Genomic DNA, 21014 nt, shown 5'->3' with positions numbered 1-21014 from the left:
ATAGAAAAATGGGTACCCGTCCATAAGGTTACACTAATTAATAAATTGGGAAAAAATGAATATATAGTCAAATAAACTCATTGAACGGTAAACAATCTTTGCAGGAGAATTTTAAATGTAGATCAACCTCCGGGCTACAAGCATTTTTTAAAGCGATTATCTAACTTTTATGAAAAAGCCTATTTTCCACATTAATTGCACAATTTAATAATACGACTTATGCTACTATGTCGCACAAATTGCCCATACTATTTTTTATTGTGAATTAACGTGAGCATAAAACTGGGGAGCTTTTCAGTGTTATTTACTATTCCATTCCATTTCAATCTTTTGTAATGTAAATTATTATGTTACTTATTAAATTAAACTGTTTTACACATTGACCTCATTTCAATTTTTAATATTTTTTTGTTATACTTTAACGGTAGATATTATTTTCTTTTATATAAATTGGCGTGTAAAGAATAATTTGCATGCAGCAAGTGAATTTGTCGCGCTCGCAATTATAAAATTGACAAATCGACCGTAGAAGTAAGCGTAAAGATATTTTTTGAGCAATTGCCATTAAAAGCGACATTTTTAATGACAACCAACAGTGTTAGAAGTGATTGCTTACGTAGAAACGTGTTAAAAATATTTTTACACAGTGTTGTGATTATTTAAATATTAAAATGCATTTTGAAATTTAACGTCATTCCAAACTCTCTATCTTATTATCAAAATAAATATAACTTTATTTTACAAGTTACAGGTGCTAGCAGGTTGCACTGCTGCTGTTGCCAAACCCATCAACGCTCAGTTCGAGTCAGAGTGCTTTTCGTGAAGTAGGAATGAGCGGCTGCTTGTTGAAAATTGCCCTTTTTCACCTGCCGTCGGCATGGAACTCTCTCTGATTGAGATACAGCGCATTTCTTACAAAACTGGACAAAAATAGCCGTGAGATTTTTGAGTGTTTGGAACAAGTTTACGAAGACAATTCTCTGAGCGAACCAATCGTGAACAAGTGGTTAAAAAGGTTCCAGGAGCTCCGAGAACAACTGACTCTTCCCTAGGACGCTCGTCGACATCGAGTTCTGATGAAAATGTTAAACAAATTCGGGCTGATGTTCCTAAAGACCATTGATTTACAGTCAGGATGATAGCTGACGAGCTGTCAACCCCCTAAACAATCATTCACGAAATGTTGACAAAAAAACTCGAATGAAAATTGTTTGCTAAGCGTACCGAAGCTCTTGACTCCAGAACAGAAAGCAAAGAGGGTTGAGTGATATGAGATATGGTTGAATGTTCCAACCAATCCAAGTTGGAAGTAGACTTTCTTAACTGGTTTTAGGAATTCGATGTGGAGCTCAAATGTCAAAGAAAGAAATGGAAACAAGAAGAACCGAGAACAACAACTCGCGAAAATCAAGATCCAACGTGAAGACAATGTTAAATCTTACGTTGAAGTTTTGAGACGTTAGAGCTCATGTGGCCCGAGTTCAGATTTGACACGAGGGCGCAGATGGATCCTTCATTACGACAATGCTCCCGCTCACTCGTTGCACGTTGTACATAAGTTTTTGGCCCAAAGTTTAACCACCGTGACAAACCACCAGTCGTCTTCGCACGATTTATCCCCTTGTGACTTCTTCTTATTCCCGAAATGCAAAATGGTGCTTAGGAGGCGGCACTTGTGTGAAATCGATCAAGGCAGACACGACACGGCAAATAAACAGCATCACAACTGGAAGACTTTCAGCAATGTTATCAACAGTGGTGACGGCATTGGCAGAAGTGCATCTTGTATTATGGAGAGTACTTTGAAAGAGACTATATTGTATTACCTGAATAATTGTGAAAATAAAGTTATTATTCAACTTTTATACGTATTTTCCGGAACAAACCTCGTAGGGCAGTTATACAAAAAACATTTTATTGCCATTGTAGTTTGTTTTAAATCTATTCGTAAAATTGTTCTATTCGCTCCTCTGATTTCATTCACAAAATAGAACATCACTTCTAACACTCACATCATAAATAACTATTTCGGCATGAGTTCTAAAAAATAATATAAAGTTTTGTATGATTAAAAACAAGTATTACGACAATTATGTGTTATTATTATTGTATTATTATTGAATTATCATAAATTTATTATTATTTTTTGTGAAGCTTTCTGAATTCATTGGTTTACGTCGAAAAGTATTGTAGTATTCGCTAAAAAATGAAATAAACAATAAATGTTTCATTGTTTGACTAAACAAAATTGGTTAAAATATGTGGATAATTTCATATTTTACAGATGTTTTTACAAGCTAAATGTATACATATAATTTATTAGTACCTCAGGCACAAAAATTTCAACTATCAACTTCATCATTTTTTTAAAATATATGATATTGAATAATAAATAATTTAGTTGAAATTTATCTGAAGGATGCTTTATATGTTAATCAATGTAATCTACCCGTTCAGTCATACGTACTTTAACTTGCCATAATTATACCTATCAAATATCGAAATTATCTTGAATAGATAAATAATAAAAATAACAAGAATTCAAAATACAAAGTACATAATTAAGCTTTATAAAATCCTGTAATATTTTAAATATTCAAAAACATACTTGATTAAAATTCAATCGTTCAGCATATCAAGCAAATTACCTGATTTAAATCAATGACAAACAATATATATATTCATACGAGGATTGGTTGGAAATTTTCCGATTTCAACCTGAAAATTTCAGAACGTGTTAATTTAAGTTGGAAAATATACTTGAGCATGCGCTGAGAGCCTATACAAATAAAAGAAAAGATAGACACTGTTTGCGGAGACTCTGCATCATCATTTACGACCGTAAAATTTTGAAACGTGGCCGTATTAGCCGTCTCATGACTAGGGGTGGGCAAAATAATCGATTAATCGAAAAATAATCAATTAATCGGGTTATCGATTAATCGATATATATTTTTTAAAATAATCGATAATCGATTAATCGAAAAAATCAAATAATCGAAAAATATCGATTAATGGATGTGGACAACATCCTGTGAGAATTTGGATTTATCAAATACAATGTTTCTTGCCTATTTTCATTCTCAAAAATGCATAATGGTTTTGGTACAGTTTAATTGAATTTAAAAGAGAGTTATTTTAAGTGGCTCTATTACAAAGTAAAAGACTGAAATAGTTATTTGTATGCTTAGGCCGCGAAATACCTTTTTAAAGTACCGAAAGAACAATTATCGCCGAGACCGCTTGCGGCCGAGGCAAGATAATATTGAGGCCGTTAAAAAGTTTCGCGGTTATGGCATACACACTATTTTTCGTGCAATCGTTAAAATAATCAAATAATATATTAATCAATTTAACGATTAAAAAATTTATTTTCTGAATAATTATTTCAATATAATTCAATATCAGAATCTTAGTCCCAAATATCTTCTGTAGGTTCATGTCTTGTGTATGTTCCTAGTGGTATACTCATTCTTTATCTTGTTTTTTGTAGGAATCAAATCACAATCGTTCTTTTGAAGCTTTATTTTCGATTTTCGGATAATCGAAAATTGATTATTTACGATTACTCGAGTATTTCCGATTTTCTAATAATCGAAAATTGATTATTTACGATTAATCGATTATTTCCGATTTATCGATTATTTTCGATTGATCGATTATTTTCGATTGATCGATTATTTTTGATTGACCTATTATTTTCGATTGACCGATTATTTACGATAAATCGTATATTTTTGATTATTTTATATAATCGATTATATTTTTGATAATTGCCCAGCCCTACTCATGACTAGCAATAGAAACGGCCAAAAAACTGTAACAACAGCAACAGATATAATCCAAAAAGTTTAACAAATGATACTGGACAACGGCTATTGGCATATCAAAAGAAGGCATTTGGCATATACTAACTGAAGAATTAATAGTCCCATGAAATTAACTCATAAAGTATCAGTGAGTTTAGCTAACCTACAAAAATGTTAAGGATATTAATGAATTATAGCTAAAACACAATTTTTTTACTTAATTATTCACAGAGTGAGCCATACATCCATCTGACTCTGCCATTTGCCTTCACTAGATTTTAAAGAAATGCTCATGTCGATTTTTGTTCTAAGAAGGAGACACCTCTCTTGCACTTCTCCAACTTTTCCTTTGTAAATTTGATCCTATATATAATTTAGCATTTGGGTGAAATATTCAGATATACTGGTTGTCAATGATTTCAACTTTAATTTAAAAATTAAACACAACATCTATTCTTTGGTTTGTTAATGTTTCATTTTGATATATTTCACTGCTATTTATTTAAACAGCTTCATGAAGGCAAGCAACTTTATCTCTCATCTCTCAGACGTATTAATAGTGAAAAAATTTCGTCAAGGTCAATAGCTGATGAAAAAAAGAGCTACAAGGAGCTACGAAGAGTATTAAGACTAATGGTAAAAGTAGCAGGTCATAGTAATGTATATCCTAGAACAAGTATAAGAAAACTTTCTGAAGAATTTAATTTCGTATGGTTGAAAAACATCATACTTGAGGGGCAATAAAAGAAACACGCGACTTCGGTTTTGTGAGAATATGATTGACAAATTAATAAGCAGCGCGAAAAAAATGTTCTAAAATTAGACAAAAACTGTTACTGTACTGTTGGGAACTCTAGAGTACGCCACAAAATATACACCCAAAATCCTCTTAAACTAAACGTATGGAGCGGAATTCGTTTTAGTCAGTATTCACGAAAACACTTGAACGGAAAAACATATAGATATAAATGGAGATATCTTTTTTTGAAAAAACAACCATCTCCACATTACTGGAGAGCTGTAAGACAATTTCTTAATGTAGAATTTTCAGTTATTACAAAAGTAAATGATTGTAAAAAGGAAATTTTCGACATGTCAATATAAAATGTAATTTTCAAAGGACCATGCGACATCACTTGCAAACTTCTATCATTTTGGCTTTATTCCAATGATTTTCTCGGTTAGTTTGTGCCTCTGCATATGCGTAAGCTATCCGCACGATGGGTGCCTCATTTGTTCACTTAATATGAAAAGCGCATTCAAATTAACATTTTCCAGGCCATATTGACGAGGTTTAAATAAAATAAATCGGATCATTCCCGACGATTTTGAGTAGAAATGAAAAACCAGTCCTAGGTACCTATATTGTTTCTGTTGCTATATGGTAAACAACTGTCACCAATATAAATAAATGAGAAAAATGTCCTCCGATGAAGAATTGATGGATTGTCACCCTCCAGAAATATAACAGGCTGCTGACGCAGCAGCACACGGGTTGGTGCCAGAAAAAAGTAAGCATCGCTACCTAAAAGCTATTGAGTTATATAGGAAGTGGTGCGAAGAAAAGAAGGTGAAGAATACCAGTTCTGAAAGTGTATTTTTAGCATATTTTAGAGAACAAACCAGACAAAAAAAGCCGTCCACTTTGTGGGCACTTTGTACAGTATGATTCTAACGATGTTACAAATTGAAGAAAAAACTGATATTTCGAAACAAGGGAAACTGTTGACCTTCCTAAAACAACAAAAATGTAGACTTCAGGCCCAAGAAATCGAACGTATTTTCCAGGAAATATATAGAGGATTTTTAACCAAAGCTCCAAATGAATTTCTACCGATACAGGTAATATATTTATGATCTTTAAATAAGTATTATTTAAAATCGTGTTTGAGCTTATACAAGTTCACAGTTATTATGGTATTATATTTTTCTTTATATTGTTTTAGGTTGACGAATTAATAAAAATTAAAATTTTCGATGTTGCTTTTTTTGAAGATAAAATTTAGGTTTAAATTCCAAATTCCTAAACACATACAAGTAGATCATTTTTCATTACTGATCTAGTATGGGTGAAGATTATTCGAGACTACATAAATTTGAGAAAAAACATAGAAATCGATAGATTTTTTGTTCAGCTTAAAGGAGGAATAGTAAGAAATCAACCAATTGAGCACAATACAATAGCTAATTTTTCCAATTTTTCCAAAAAATTGCTACTTTTTTTTTTTAATTTAGAGGACTCGAAAAGGTTTACAGGCAATGCTCTAAGAAGACCCGCCGCTACAGTCCAGACATTTTAGATAGATTTAGGCAAGAATTTCGGAAAATCGAGACCCAGCTACTCGTATAAAGTCGTTTGAACTTGTTCATTTGACATCCTAAAACTCCTCTCAAAACTCACATACAATTCGATGTGAGCAACTTTGAAAATCGGGGATCAAAATTAAGAAAAATCGATTTTTTGCACAATTTTTGCAAATAACTTGTTTCCCATGGGTTTTACGCTATTCGTATTTATTATCAATATTGTATAGCATTAAATTCTCTACAACTTTTGTTTCAAAAATGTTTTCAAACGGTGAATCGTTTCTGAAAAAGAGCGCAGAGCGCGCGCGGTTATCATCCCGTTTGAAATCAACTGGTAGTCCCGATCAAAATAATCTCTTAAAAACTTTATTAATTATTGCTAAATATATAATTAAATTAATAAAATAAATTTAAGATATAATTAAATTAGCAATAACATATAATTAAATTAATGAAATAAATTTAATATATAATTAAATTAGCGATAATTTATAAACTTTATAAGAGATTCACCGTATAAAAAAATTTTTGAAACAAAAGTTGTAGAGAATTTAATGCTATACAATATTGATAACAAATACAAATAGCGCAAAACCCATCGGAAATAAGTGATTTGCAAAAATTGTGCAAAAATCGATTTTTTTAAATTTTGACCCCCGATTTTCAAAGTTGCTCATATGGAATTGTATGTGAGTTTTGAGAGGAGTTTTAGGATATTAAATGGACAAGTTCATACAACTTTATAGCTGGGTATCTCGATTTTCTTAGGCGAACCACCTTAAATGACTGAACTACTAGATTACTTGCCAACAGAGGTGTAAATGTACTCCAATTGAAAAGGCTGGGAGGACGGAAATATAGTACTGTGGCAGAAAGTTATGTGGATAGCTAAATGGAAAATAAAACCAAAACTGCCAATATGATGTTTCAATGTGCCATGTCTTCTGAAGCTGTTGCAAGTAGTTCACAAACCTTAGTCATTCAACAGCAAAGTAATTTGGCGACCAAATAGATAAGTGTTGGAGACGCCAGCGCTGGTACTGGCCTAATTATTTCTATAAACGCTTATAATAATTCAAATTTATCCATTAATTTCAATAAGAAGTTTGTTGTATTTTAGTTCATTGTTGGTTTTTATTGTTTGCCATTAAATAGGTATTATAATATTTGTCAATGTTAAATATAAAAAATATTCATCTAGAATAGATGAGAAAAATTTTAACGATCACAATATTTTAGAGGGCGAGTAGTAGAGGTGTGTAATATGACACTTTCCAACCTTCAATGACGTTAGTAATGACAGCATTGCATGTATGGTTTTAAATAAATATTTGTTTCTGTTTCTGAACACATTATTTTTCATAATCAAACGGAACTTATTTTATGGATATATCTCGTATATCACAGTAGAAGGAGATATCAAAAGATAATATGATCACTACTAATATTAAAAATTCATACACAGCTGATAGGGATTGTTAAACAACACAGTTTGTGAAATAACTAAAACACCTCAGATATTTTAATTTATCAGAACAACGGGTACATTCTGTATATGTAGAACTTGCGTTTGAACAATATTACAACAACAAATGAGAATAATCAAGATAAACTAATATTGAACTAGTGATATGTTTGATAAAAATAAATTTTTAGGTACTGTATGCGAAAGTAGATTCATTATTGGAATATTGATGATTTAGTTGAGGCCTATTCTTCGAGAAACTAAGTATGATCCGTAACAATTAGCCCTGATCGCGGTTCCATTACTTAGTTAAGGCTAAGGCTAACAATGGTCCTCTGGTAGCCGACAATATCTATAACATTGGCGGATCGATTTGACGGTCCTAAGAGGTCGGCATAACACCCCTCAACATATCGTAGAAGCAATGAACTTCTATTGAATAATAATTTCATTCATATATTTAGGATGTTTGAAATAAGCACACACATTCATTTACCTTTTGAGCTAATATTTTAATACTTATACGTTGGATTTGAAACTTCAATATATTTGTAAATATCCCATATCAGTTACAATGTTTTTTTATTTGTTTTTGGAAAAAAATTGTTTTTGGAAAAAATTTCATAATTTTTTCAATATTGCTTTCTCAAATAACCATGATGCGGACAGCAGAGCCATCCACTATGCGATTGACCTGCCCATTTCCGCTAAAGGTACTTGAAAGAGTATTAATACCTTGGGAAGTAGAACAAGAGACTAATGTATCTTCGGGCTAACCAATGATGGTTAAAACTACTTTGAAATAAACTTTTTATTGAACACAATATTAAAAATAATTAGTTAAAAGTTAAAATAATTCCACGACCGTAATTGACGAATACTAGATTATTAAAAAGCTCGTTTACAGACCACTTTTTAATACTAATATCCTATTTTATAAAAGGCTATAAATAATTATATGTATGGTCGTTAGAGTCACATCGATATAAGATGAATTACGTAATTTGATACGTTAATGGAACTGGAAGTGTATAAGGAAAACTTGTCAATGAACTATGATGTGGGCCCCCATTAGGATCGTGTACCATAAATCTTAATGAATACAATAATCCTTAAGTTAGGTAGCTTAACAGATACTAATGGTTCCTATCAGGTGAGTCAATTTACACACAAGAGGTTGTATCTCTGGGTTACATTCGTTCAACGGTTTTAAAATTAAATAATTTAAATGGAAAATTAGTATGTCAAAGCAAAGCCCACAGAAAAATAACCTCCTTCAGGAAGAGTCTACGTACTTTAAAAGCATTTAGTAATTAGATGCATAATCATGTATAAAATAACTTTGTAGGTATTGGTGCAAAGTGGCTGAAAGGTCAAAACGACTTCCCAAACAATCTAATTTAATCATGATACCACAAGTATAATAATTTGTATAATAAAATTATGTTTTCAGTCAATATTTGATTATCCAATTTTTTTATTACAAAATCAACTAGATGCTGGTTATAAGTGATTCAATTTATTTAACAGTTAAATTAAAATATAATATTTAATATAATAATAATATTTTTTTATTTACAGATATTTTATAAATCGAGCATACGATTTGTCTGAGGTAATTTTTGAGGTTAGTAAAATTTTATTTAGGTCCTAAAATTTCAGATATTGTTCCGAATGGTAGATCTGATGATGATCTTTTTGATTTGAAAAATGAACACTCTGTGATTATATGTTTTATAGTCAATTTGCAATTGCAGTTGTACATTTAGGTTCAGGTTTGGCATCAAATAAGTAACTATGGATCAGTTGAGTATGGCCTAGACGAAGATGCGTTATAAGAACGGTAGAAGATACGAAGCTTGTATGTGGACTTGGTCCATTTATTGTCTCATTCATTGTGTACTTTACGCTTTAGGGTTGATTTGATATGGGCATCAGTTAAAAAGTTCACGTACTCCACACTATTATTATTTACAGCTTCCTTAGCGACCAGCTTGGCTTCTTCGTTTCCTTTTATTTCAGTATGTGAGGGGATCCAACAAAAAGCAAATTCTTTGTTGTTGTCTTGTATATTTTTAGAAATTGGTGATATGAAATTTTTTTCTACTTTATATCTAAAACTAAGTGAGTTACGTAAAAAAATAAAAGAAGCTTTTATTTGGAAAATCTAATTCTCTACAAAAAGTAATATATCTTGTGTTAAGCTTTATTCAAAAGATATAAGTATTTAAATCTTAAATATATTTATTAAATTCTTTTTTGCAATGTACAAATCGCATTTTGAACGTATATTATTCACATTAGGAACATTCATAACTTAAATTTCTGTGTCATAAAGATTACGAAATACGGGCGTACATATGAGATATTCAAGTTATTCTGCTAGCTAGTTAGAACAGCCATTTTGTTCCGCCAATTATCAAATACACTTGAGGTAAATACAAAAAATGAAACTTAACTAAATAGAAAAAGTTCATTGCTTGCAAGCTGGGGGTAATCTGCCACTCTGTTCAAACCGTCCAATCGATCTGCATATAATAGTTACCAGAGTACTACTTGAAAAAAATAATTAAAAGATGATCGGTTTTTCACAGATTGAGAGCGTTCTGCTACTATCTTAGAATCGCAATCGGGTATAGTTGGTTCCATCTATTGTGTAACAATTTCTAAATGCGTCTGGAAGAACTTTGATATTTCTAGACCTCTGGAAGGTTTCCTACTATGTTCTATAACATCGCGAAAGTTAAAATAAGATAGGAGTACTAAGAAGAGTATATAAGTTTTGGAGATACAAGATAGAAGACAATGCGGGCAGTTTAGAGTGATGTATATTTTGATATGATAGTTGCGGAATTGTTAATAGTGATAATTGTGGTTTAATGAAATTTTAACTATTAATTAATCAACTTGTACAATTTTATTGACGACCATTACAATAATATTTTTGAAAATTATTTGCAATTGGATTCTGATCGAGCCCAGCACTCAGTAATCCAGCCATTGTGGTCGGGCTCTATGAAGAACAATTCCCTGGTCAAAGTACAGATTATGGGGTTCGACTTTATGTCTTGAGCGAATAAATCCTACATACACATGTTTTCTCCTCTATTTCGCCGTGTTCTTCCCGCACATCTTCCCAAAATGTTATTTAAATAACATAGAGAGAAGCGCATTTGAACAATACATGGGGTGGAGATTCTTCCTTACATTTGCATCATGGACAATTAGCATCTTGCTTGGTACCCATGGCCTTGAGGTGTACCAGTGAACAGTAATGAAGTCGATGGTTAGCAGAAAAGAATTTAATTATATATTCCTACATGGGTGATGAAATGAAAGTTACAAATTGACTAAAGAAAAATCTATCAATAATAGACAAGAAATACGGAGGGATAAAGTAGGCGACTCCGAAGCTATCGCACTACATACTCAGCCATTGTTGACATTCAGGCGTCAGTCGGCGTTGTGCTACAGCCACATGTGTGATTCGTTTTCTACAGGCTGAATGCCATAGTTCGGCAGAAATCCATTGAAGAATGAGTCGTGTGGATGGGGAAAACTTCATGAGTGATGGTGTCGAAAGTTTAAAGATGGCCGTAATGATTTGCATGATGAAAGGGGCCAAGGACGCCCTTCTGGAAATTCCGTCTCCGGAATTTCCAGAAGTGTAAAGGTCTGTTTTGTACTCTATTGTTACTGAACGGTTAGGCTACATTGGCAGCAACATACTAAGTTGTTCAATGAGAATCAAACAATAAAAGTGCTGAATCAAGGTGAAAAATGTTCACTCCTTTAGAAAGAAATGCATTTTTATCAATGTATTACTTACTCTAACTGGTTGGATGGATAAATGAAAATTTCTTTTTCTGGGAAAATTCTGTTTAGATTAATTTTATTTTTTTAACAGATACAAAATTAAATTCTAATGCCTGTATCAAATATAAATGAATAAAATAAATAATATGGGCAACCTCATTCCATAAATTGTGAAAAAATATTTGTCACAACTTTATGTCTATATTTAAAATTACTGTAATATATAACGAAAATAAATTCAATAAAATGATTCCATTGACACATATAGAAATGAATAATTGAAAATCGAGGATCCACTTAAATAAAGAACTCTTAATGTTGATAAAATTAATTTACCTGCTCCAGACCAAACGTATTTCATGAGGAACTGCTCTAACATCACAAACCAAAGTTTCACTCCAAACATATGCTCCATGTGTTTAGCCAAAATTTTGAAAGCCTGCTTCAATTGACTTTCTTCTACTTTATGACCTCCATAGAACGCTATTTCTTCAGCATTACTAACAATTCTTCCATGGACATGTCGTAAATAGCCTTTCTTTTCAGCTTCCTGTGCCACCAAATGACCAAACTTGGGAGACACCAACCTGTAATAATAAAAAAGGTAAAATTAAACACTATGCGATAAATAGGATGAAGAAGTAATGAATACAGATAAATAAAAAAAAATTTCTCTGCAATGTAACATACACTACCAGTCAAAAGTTTCATTAATTTCATATTGTCAAGCGAAAGTCTAAACGTTGTCTCACAAACAAAAATAATAGTTTCCATTATTTATTTACATCATACATTTTTATATTTTGAGTGTGAGTGCGATAAGTTAAAACTTGTAAGTACAGACTAATTTGTTTATTCGTTTTAACCGTGAATTTTTTCTTCGGTGTTAGTGATAGTAGTAACAGTTACACTTCTGAGACGCAATAATATGCTGCGATTTATCGATACGGTGGACTACAACGTCACAAAATATGCGTCCACCAGGAGCTTTGGCGATTGCGCACGTACAGGGCAGGGTCAAAAAAGCCCAACCGTCGAAAATAAACGTATTGTATTGATCAGTAAACGTGATAGATGACTTACGGGCTCAGAAATGGATCTAGAGATGTGCCTTTCAGTAATTTTACAGTGAGAAAGGGAACGAGAGAAGTTGGCCTTTTTGGAAGGGTGGAAGTATAGAAACCTCTTTCAAGAGGCTAAAAAAAATTGTGGTTACAAGGGTTAAAGAACAGAAGAATTGGATGCATGAAAAATAGGGCAGAGCTTCATAGAGTGATGGGTCAAGTTTGAGGTTTTTGAGTCTAAGAGAGGAGTGTTTGTACGCAGGTTAAAGGGATAATGGATGTTAGATCCAGTTGTAATCCCGATTGTAAAACACGTCTGCATGTCGCACGTTCTGTAGTTGTTTCGGGATGTTTTGGAGAACGAGCGACTGCAATCCTGAAAAAATTGAAGGGAATTTGAAGAAAGAAGGCTATAAAAAATATTAAAGGATTTCTGGCGCCAGCGCCTGATGTCAAAAAAAATTATAATTCATCATGACAACGTTCCCAAGCATTAAGTTTTTGTGGGGCAATTTGGACAGGGAAGTCAGAAAGCAGTCTCCTACTTCCAATGCATATTTTGGAAATTGTTGCAAAATATACCAAAATTGTAAACCGAAATAATAAAAGCAAATGAGAGTTACATCGATGAATAAAAAATTTAAATATATAAGAATTACATACTGTAGTTTTATTATTTCTATGTTCTTTAAAATAAAAATATCAAAATCGATCGTATTTTTTTATTTGGCTAGGCCGGTAAGCTGTAATAAGTAAAGCAATCGATATTTCAAAATATCGATTTTGTTTATAGTGTTGTATATCGTCATTGTTAACACGGAATTATCGATATTTATTTCTAAATATCAAAATCGATAATTTATAAGAGTTTCACTTTATTTGAATTTCTGGAAGCGTTGGTGATATTCATACCAAATACCCTGTTTATACTACCACTACACCAACTCTCACAAACACTATCTGACGCGCAGTTAACAGGATGTTCATTATTATGAGAGTTTGTTTGGGTGATTCGTATATGCGCAGTCCTTTGCACACGACGATGTAAAGACAGCACACCAGCTCTCCAATTACTCGACTTTGTAGAATTAGGTCAAAGCTATTAAAGGAATGCATACAGTATCTTCAATCACTGGGATTACTCTACTGTGGGTACCCGGCCACATCGGAGTTTAATGTAATAAACAAGCTGATAGTTTGGCGAGAAGGGCGACTCCAACACCAAAATTTTTTATAGATTTCGCAAAAATAAATCACGCCATGATTTTAAAAAAGTGGGAAAACAATAGAAAATCATAAGCAAGGAATAAGATCCCACGTCTGAAGGAATCGAAGAGATTTCTTTTTTTTTATTGTAGTAACTGTCTCTCTATGTCTAAGTGGAAATGACCTTTGAACTCTGATGAGAGAGAAAGAATCAGACAATTTTGCCTGTGCCTATATTAGAGCATGCGAGCTGGTGTGCAAGGATTGCCTCAACCTCTGACTCTCTATATCTCTCGTACACTCGGACGTCTATACGAATGACTTGTGGTCTACATCTATATCTCTACGGAATGACCACTTGTATAACGTGGACAAAAGTTGTTTCTACAAGGACCATCGACAAAAGCTACGGTACCTACATGCACTATTCTTAAAATCGGAAGAGGTAAGCCTCTTTATAAATAGCTTTTTCAATTAATTTTATTTAAATCGTGAACGAAGCCAAAAAAGTTTATCTCTCTGTCTATCAAATGTATCGAATATTAGGAATTTACTTAATAGAAAATATTGATGTATTTCATGTAGAAATGAGTGTTATTCTCTCAGTAAAGAATGTAAGACCAACCTAAAGGAAATTATGCAGATAATTGTATAAATTTTAAATGACACGGGCTACGAGTGTGCTGGATTTAGTTTTTTAATGATTCAAAGTGTAATTTATTTTCCTTATAGATTGAAGCAAAACTTAATTTTATAAAATTTATTTGATTTTAATACACACTGTTTCTTGGCTCTTAATTAACTGTCACAGTCAATGGCGTATATTAACTTGAGACTAGTCACTTTCTTAGATTGTGAAAAATTTTAACTCGTATTATTATCATCACAGGTTTGCTGTTGTCTCTATTTTTGGAAACATCCCATAAAAAAATTCAATATATGAAGTTTGTCTTTTTTTGAATCCTCGATCACCCTTTATGAAGACAAGGCATACGACAGATAATTGGAGTACTTAGAAGAAAATTGTAGTTGTAGTTGTAGTTATGTACACAATGTGAATTGCAAGCCTTTATTCTTTTTTACCTAAAATGTAGCTGAAAATGTGTAAATTGATGAGTTATAGTGTTGTTCATGAATGGACTCGAGAGTCTAAAGATAACTCAAATGATATGCATAATGAAGACTGCGCTACAGAACTGCTGGAGAAGATTTCTTTAAATAGTTTATGACAAGTGATAAAACATAACTACAATATTATACGCCCAAAATGAAATAATAAACCCAACAGTGTTATGATAAATATTGAGGGCCAAAAAGCTTGTGGATTTTATGCGAAACAATGAAATAATAATAGAACAATTAATGCAGATTCATATTATGCAATTTTGCGACGATTCAGAGAGCTAAACAAATGAAGAGGAATGAAGACTTCTGGAATCCAACGGCTTCTTCGGCAATTCGCAGAGAAACTTATTGAAGTGACTTTCACCTTATCTCTGAACTGAAATAGTAGATCCAATGATAGCGCTTCCAAACTGACGTAGATGTAAAACAAACCGTCTCAACTCATTAAAATCATTGGCGGGAACAGGGTATTGCAAAGTTTGTTCACAGATATGACAAATACCTCAATCGTCAAAGTGTTTATGTAGAGAAATAACTATCCTATATTATTTTTGGTTATAGAATCTTTTTTATATATTCACCCGCCTTTTTATAGTTTTATAGCCCAAATATAGAAAAATACGTGATCATTAGTATGACGCAATAAAATTAGACTATAAAATAAACAAAGTTCTTTTTAGTTCTAGTACATGTAACGTATTTTGTTGTGAAAATAATTTAAACGCAAGTAAATTTTCAATTAATCGTAATACATCTTAGATCAGTTTTACAATGGCTTACTTGACATGCTGTATAAGCAGTGATATGACCACATTGCACACTTTTGAAAAGTTGAAAGATATACCAATGAAGACAACATTGATTTCGGATATTAGCAATTTTTAGAAGTAGGAGATAATTTTTACTTTGAAAAAAAAATTAGCCATTGCCAGTTTTCAATTTGTTCTCTTCAAAACCAAAAGCAACTTGACTGTTGGTCTAGAGGAAGTTTAAAGTATGTTTAGTATAGATATTACCATGGACTAAAGAAACAGAACTGATAGACTAAATATCACTATTTCTACCAGTTAAATCCAACTAAATAGTGACCTAAGCCTAAGAGCCCTCTGAAAGCTAGAGTTCTGTCACAACAACAGCATGTGAAGCACAGTAGTAACTTATTCTTTATTGCGCCTAGGTATCATTTAATCCCTTCAATTCGGTTAACTCTGTTATATCTTCCTCTAACAATTCATAGTCATCCTCAGTCATCCCAGTAATAAAGTAAAACCCAATTTAGAAGAATAACAACATTGTCAATTTTGTGAAACGGCAACACGTGTCACTTATATAGGATGTGTGAAATTGTGGAGTTTTACACTACTCCCAATAACAAATTTTTATCACCAGTTACAAGAAATAATCAAATTGGACAACTTTATTGTGTTGTATCTTTGATAATCAATAATCAATCAATGTGAAATTTAAAAATATAGATTATAGGCATAGTTAGGAAAATTATTCAATATAGTTATTTAACGGAAATAAGGTAAATTGAAATTTAGAGTGACGATACAAACGGAAGAATCTATCCTGAGAAAAAGATAATGGCCTGCCAACCAAATTGCAAAATACTATAATATGGAAACAAATTTTAATTGAAAGTGGAGTGAAAGAAAAACAAGAATTCTTCACTTAACTGCCTTCATTGAACATAAAATGACTTCGGTCTGTTCAAGAAAAACCTAATATCTTCATCAAGCAGATAGGTATCTAATAATGTTGACATCAGTCAATAGCACAAATAAACCACATAAATTGTAATCTCACAAGCTTAAAATTACTAGATAACTCTAATAGAAGACTGTAGTTTTGTGAACAAATTATGCTTTAACTGGTCAAGAACAACATTCTAGTAGAAACATTATGACTGATTTATGTTAAATAGTCACTCAAATTGACAACATTATTGATATTAGGCTATGGAGAATTCACGCTAGATAAGAAAAAACTATTCAACGCGTAGAAGGGCAGGGATGATTGAGAATAAAGTTTATAGGAACATCCAATTTTGTTGAAAGTGTCAATGGTATATATAATATATAATAAGCTAAATTGTTTAGTAAAATTGTATATGCTAATGAGGAAGAACGCTAAAATAACGAATAATATCCAAAACGAATTTTGATTGCATATTGTCAAATAGTCTATAGACAACAGTATGAGCATTTGTTTGAGTGAAATGATTGAAATGACGTTCAATATCTAAATTGAGACGCCTGTATACATTATTATTGTATTTAAAAAATCGCGATTTGACATACTAATCGGTTCAAACACTATCAAAAAAAGTACATATAGTTCACGGGACCACATGTAAGGGACTTCAGTAATGTACAGCTTCGTTTTGACGAGATACTCAAGTTTCATCATTGGGCCAAATTTTGATAGTGGGAGGAAAAAGCTCGATAAGGAGCGAGACACAACGATTTGAATTAATTAATAACAATTTATAAAGATCAATACTTGGAGAAAATATGATGGGAAACTGAGAAAAACTTGTGGCATACAATGTGAGTGGTACCCACCTCTTACATGTCATAATGGTGACTTGAAAAATTTAGTAATAACAAGCTGATTTTTGTTTTGGAGCTTGCAAAAAATATATTTTTTATAAAGAATGAAATGGAATATAATTTTTTTTGAAACCTACACTCGAAAGTTGTCAAAATTATGTTATTTTTTTTATTAGTAACAACTTATTTTTTATGTTTACTGTTAAGAATAAAATTTATAACACCATGTAACTATTGGCATACAAAAAACTGGAAGCGATCATTTTAAAACGAATTATTATTAAATTATTTAAAATTTTCAATTTTGTTTTTGTTCATGCACTGTTACTTGAATAATTATTAAAGGTCTGATAATACACTCAAGGCACAAACTGTTATTTTTATAACATTAGTTTAATACAAATGAAACCAGTGGTTATACTTATATACTTTTTTTGTAAGTCACTATCATATTTAGATTAAGAATTAAATAAATAATCATAAATTTTTCATGGCATAGGGTTATTAATAAAAAAAAAAATATTAACATAACTTTCGAGTGTAGGTTTCACAAAAATTACAAAAAATTTGTATGTCAATGCATGTTTTATAAAAAATATATTTTTTGCGGCCCCCATATGTACCATTCACATTGTATGGCACAAGTTATTCTCAGTTTCCCATTGTAATTTCTGGAAGTATTGATTTTTATAAGCTGTTATTAATTAATTTGGGACACTCGACGTGTTTCACTCTTATCGCGCTTTTTCCCCCCACTCCAACTATAAAAGTTGGGTGTCTCAGCAAAACGAAGCTGTATATTAACTTATAGCCTATTATTAATCACTGAAATCCCTTATATGTGGGCTCGTGGACTAATATTTAACTATTCAATTGATTCTAAATTACAGATTCTCTCTGTTAAGTGATTCGAATAAAAACAATTTGTCAAACCCTGTATCCGATTAACCATAAATCACAGCAGAAATAATAGTCATTCTTATTGGATTTCGATAACAATTACTGTTGTAAATGGTAAAACTATTGAACAATAGTTATTTACGTAACTAGTTATGAAAAGAGCTAGATTGTTCAATAAGCGTAATATTTGCCAAAACGAGCGCCAGCAGAAGCAGCTCTTGAAGTATTGTTATGATGAAAGCAAACAACGATTTTTCAAAATAAGTCAAAACAGTAGTAATTACTTGAAATGTCTTCAGATAGCAAATCAGACATTTCATTTGAAGTAAGAGAGTTTGCAAATGCTGCAGTGGGTAGTTTAATAGCTGAAAAATCAAGGAGTAGATACGTAGTGGGCTACTAAAAATTTGAAAAATGGTACCTTGTGAAAAATAGAAAGAACATTAACGAAAAGGTACTACTTGCTTATTTTGATAATTTAAAAAAATTAAAGACATCGTATTAGTGGACTACATATTTAATGTCCAGATATGTGTATAATTTATTATTAATCGCAATAACAATAGGGATTACGGGAGCTTGCAGGAAGGCTGAACTGAATTGAACTACGAGAAGAAGACGTATTTAATGAAGAGACCTTTTTTTAGAATTACAATTTCAAAAATTAAAACACAAGTTACTCGCGAATTTGTAGTCAATGCTATGGATACACAGGGCATTCTTTTAGACGCTCGTCAGCGTCTCTCCTGGCAGACTCAGGAGCGGACTTTCTGAAAATAAAGCAACTACGATGAGGATGGAAATCCAACATGTAGCAGGAGGCTATGTTGAGAGTTCATTAGAAAATAAGAGAAGAATTTCAGAAAGCATCCCGGACCAAGTCCCTGGCATACATGTAGATATCATAGCTTAAATGAATTTAACGTTAGACAAGAAGTGCAAGAGAATATTTACCCAGAAAATGGTCTTAATTCAATTAACAGTGTTTTCAATAATGTTGTTTCCAATTTAGTTTCAATTTCAGTTTAAATAATGAAATAATGGCCAATTTTTTTAGTAATTAATAAATTATTCTTTGAAACTTAATCAGTTACGTAAAGTTTTTACATTTTCATAACTAATATATGAAAATTATGAAAAATGTAACGTTTCCTAATGTCAAGGAGTGACTTAATTTGATAGAGGAATTAGATAAATATAATAAATTTGTAGTTTACTTTCAACTGTTCATGATACTCACCTTAAAATTAATGCTGAAAACAAAACCACTCCAGAAATGAATACAGGTCCTATCAAAAGATTGGAATGGCGTGTTTTTACCAAATTTGCTAAAGCTATTGCCATGAGGAGTATATCGAAGCATGGTTTCGTTATTTGACCGTATAGATGGGATACAGTGTTCGCTACAGTTTCTATATCGTCAGTAAGTCGTTGTGCACAATTGTCTAATCGTCCATCTAAAACTGTAACCCTATAGTAACTTTGGTTATTGAAATACAATTTATACGAATGGTCAACCAGTCGTGTACGGAATCTTAAAGCTATTCGACTCTCCAAATATCTGAAACAATAAAAAACATAAAAAAAAGAACTAACAAATAATACAAGTATGTTTGAGGTGGATTATAACACTTAATATTTTTTTGCTATAAAACGAACCAGCCTATGTTTCATTCACCTCATAAAAGCGTTTGAACATATTGAACGGGAAGATGTTATTTACTTGTACAATATAAATATACCTTTGAATATGATCAACACCATCGAAAACTTCTAAGACGATAAAGTTGAGGCTTTAATAATTGTAAACAATCGAAACATGTATCAGTCAATATCGGTATTAAACATGGAGACTTACTTAGTACAAAGCTTTGTAAAATACAAATTTCCCTTCAAATGATATCATAAGTCATTTGTCATGGAAAACGAAACGCAATCAATGTTTTGTGAAAAAATTGTGAAAAATTTAACTCGAACTGGAAATTGTTTTGGGTATTCGCAACAAACACTGCCTGGGATTAATACGGATAAACTATAAAACGAAATATATTATGGTCCTCAAATTAGGCAACTTATTAAATATTTACAATTCACCACATCAATGGGGGTGACTGAATCTAACACTTTATGTTCAAATGTTTGAGCAGTACAAAAAGTGGAAAATTACGTAGAAATAGTGGAAAATATGCTTTAAAACTTTTATATTCTGGTTTATAACAAGATCATAGATATGCACTATCTCCACAGGAATCTAGATCGCTTCACTGAAAACTTGGCAGGGGAAAAATTCTATCGATAGCAATAGGATATCAACTTTATACTATATTACTTTATAAATTTATAAATAATGAATTTCTTTTGTTCCTTGTTTTAATTAGCAACAGTAATAATTAAATATAAAGTGAAATATCCACAATTTTAATATACTGAATTCTACCGAATGTAAAATATCTTCGATAAAAGGTCTAGAAGATGTTATTCGGAGGCTATTTTGGATTCTGCACCCAAGAATTAACCAGAAAAAGTAAAAAAATCGTGGCCACTAGAATGTCTGTTGGTATGAAGCAACTACTGGAAAAAATACTATGACCCGATATTTGAAAAGTAAATACAGCTATTTCGTTTTGACTTGGAGATTTTTTGATTCATTAATTTTAATTGTTGTGTATAACTTATGTATATCAGTGTTTCCCAACGTAAGGCATACGCCTCATAGTGGGGCCATTTGATTTGTACGGGAGGCAATTCGAAAATTGAGTCGACAATA

At 31.8% G+C, this 21014-nt stretch overlaps 1 protein-coding gene across 4 annotated transcripts in view; it reads right to left on the bottom strand.

Annotated features, from left to right (window-relative positions):
- Positions 1–21014, bottom strand: part of LOC130448458 (ATP-binding cassette sub-family D member 1) — a 142178-nt gene that overhangs the window by 22482 nt on the left and 98682 nt on the right. For all 4 annotated transcript variants that reach the window (XM_056785858.1, XM_056785857.1, XM_056785855.1 and 1 more), the window contains exons 3-4: positions 19488–19808; positions 11734–11984 (exon numbers count right to left, since the gene is read on the bottom strand). In XM_056785858.1, coding sequence (XP_056641836.1) covers positions 11734–11984; positions 19488–19808 — 572 coding nt within the window. The remainder of the gene's footprint in view (positions 1–11733; positions 11985–19487; positions 19809–21014) is intronic.

This window comes from Diorhabda sublineata, chromosome 8, assembly GCF_026230105.1.
Source record: "Diorhabda sublineata isolate icDioSubl1.1 chromosome 8, icDioSubl1.1, whole genome shotgun sequence".
NCBI classification, from domain to species: Eukaryota; Metazoa; Arthropoda; class Insecta; order Coleoptera; family Chrysomelidae; genus Diorhabda; species Diorhabda sublineata.
The sequence above is the reverse complement of the archived record's forward strand: the minus strand, read 5'-3'. Positions and strand labels throughout refer to the sequence as shown.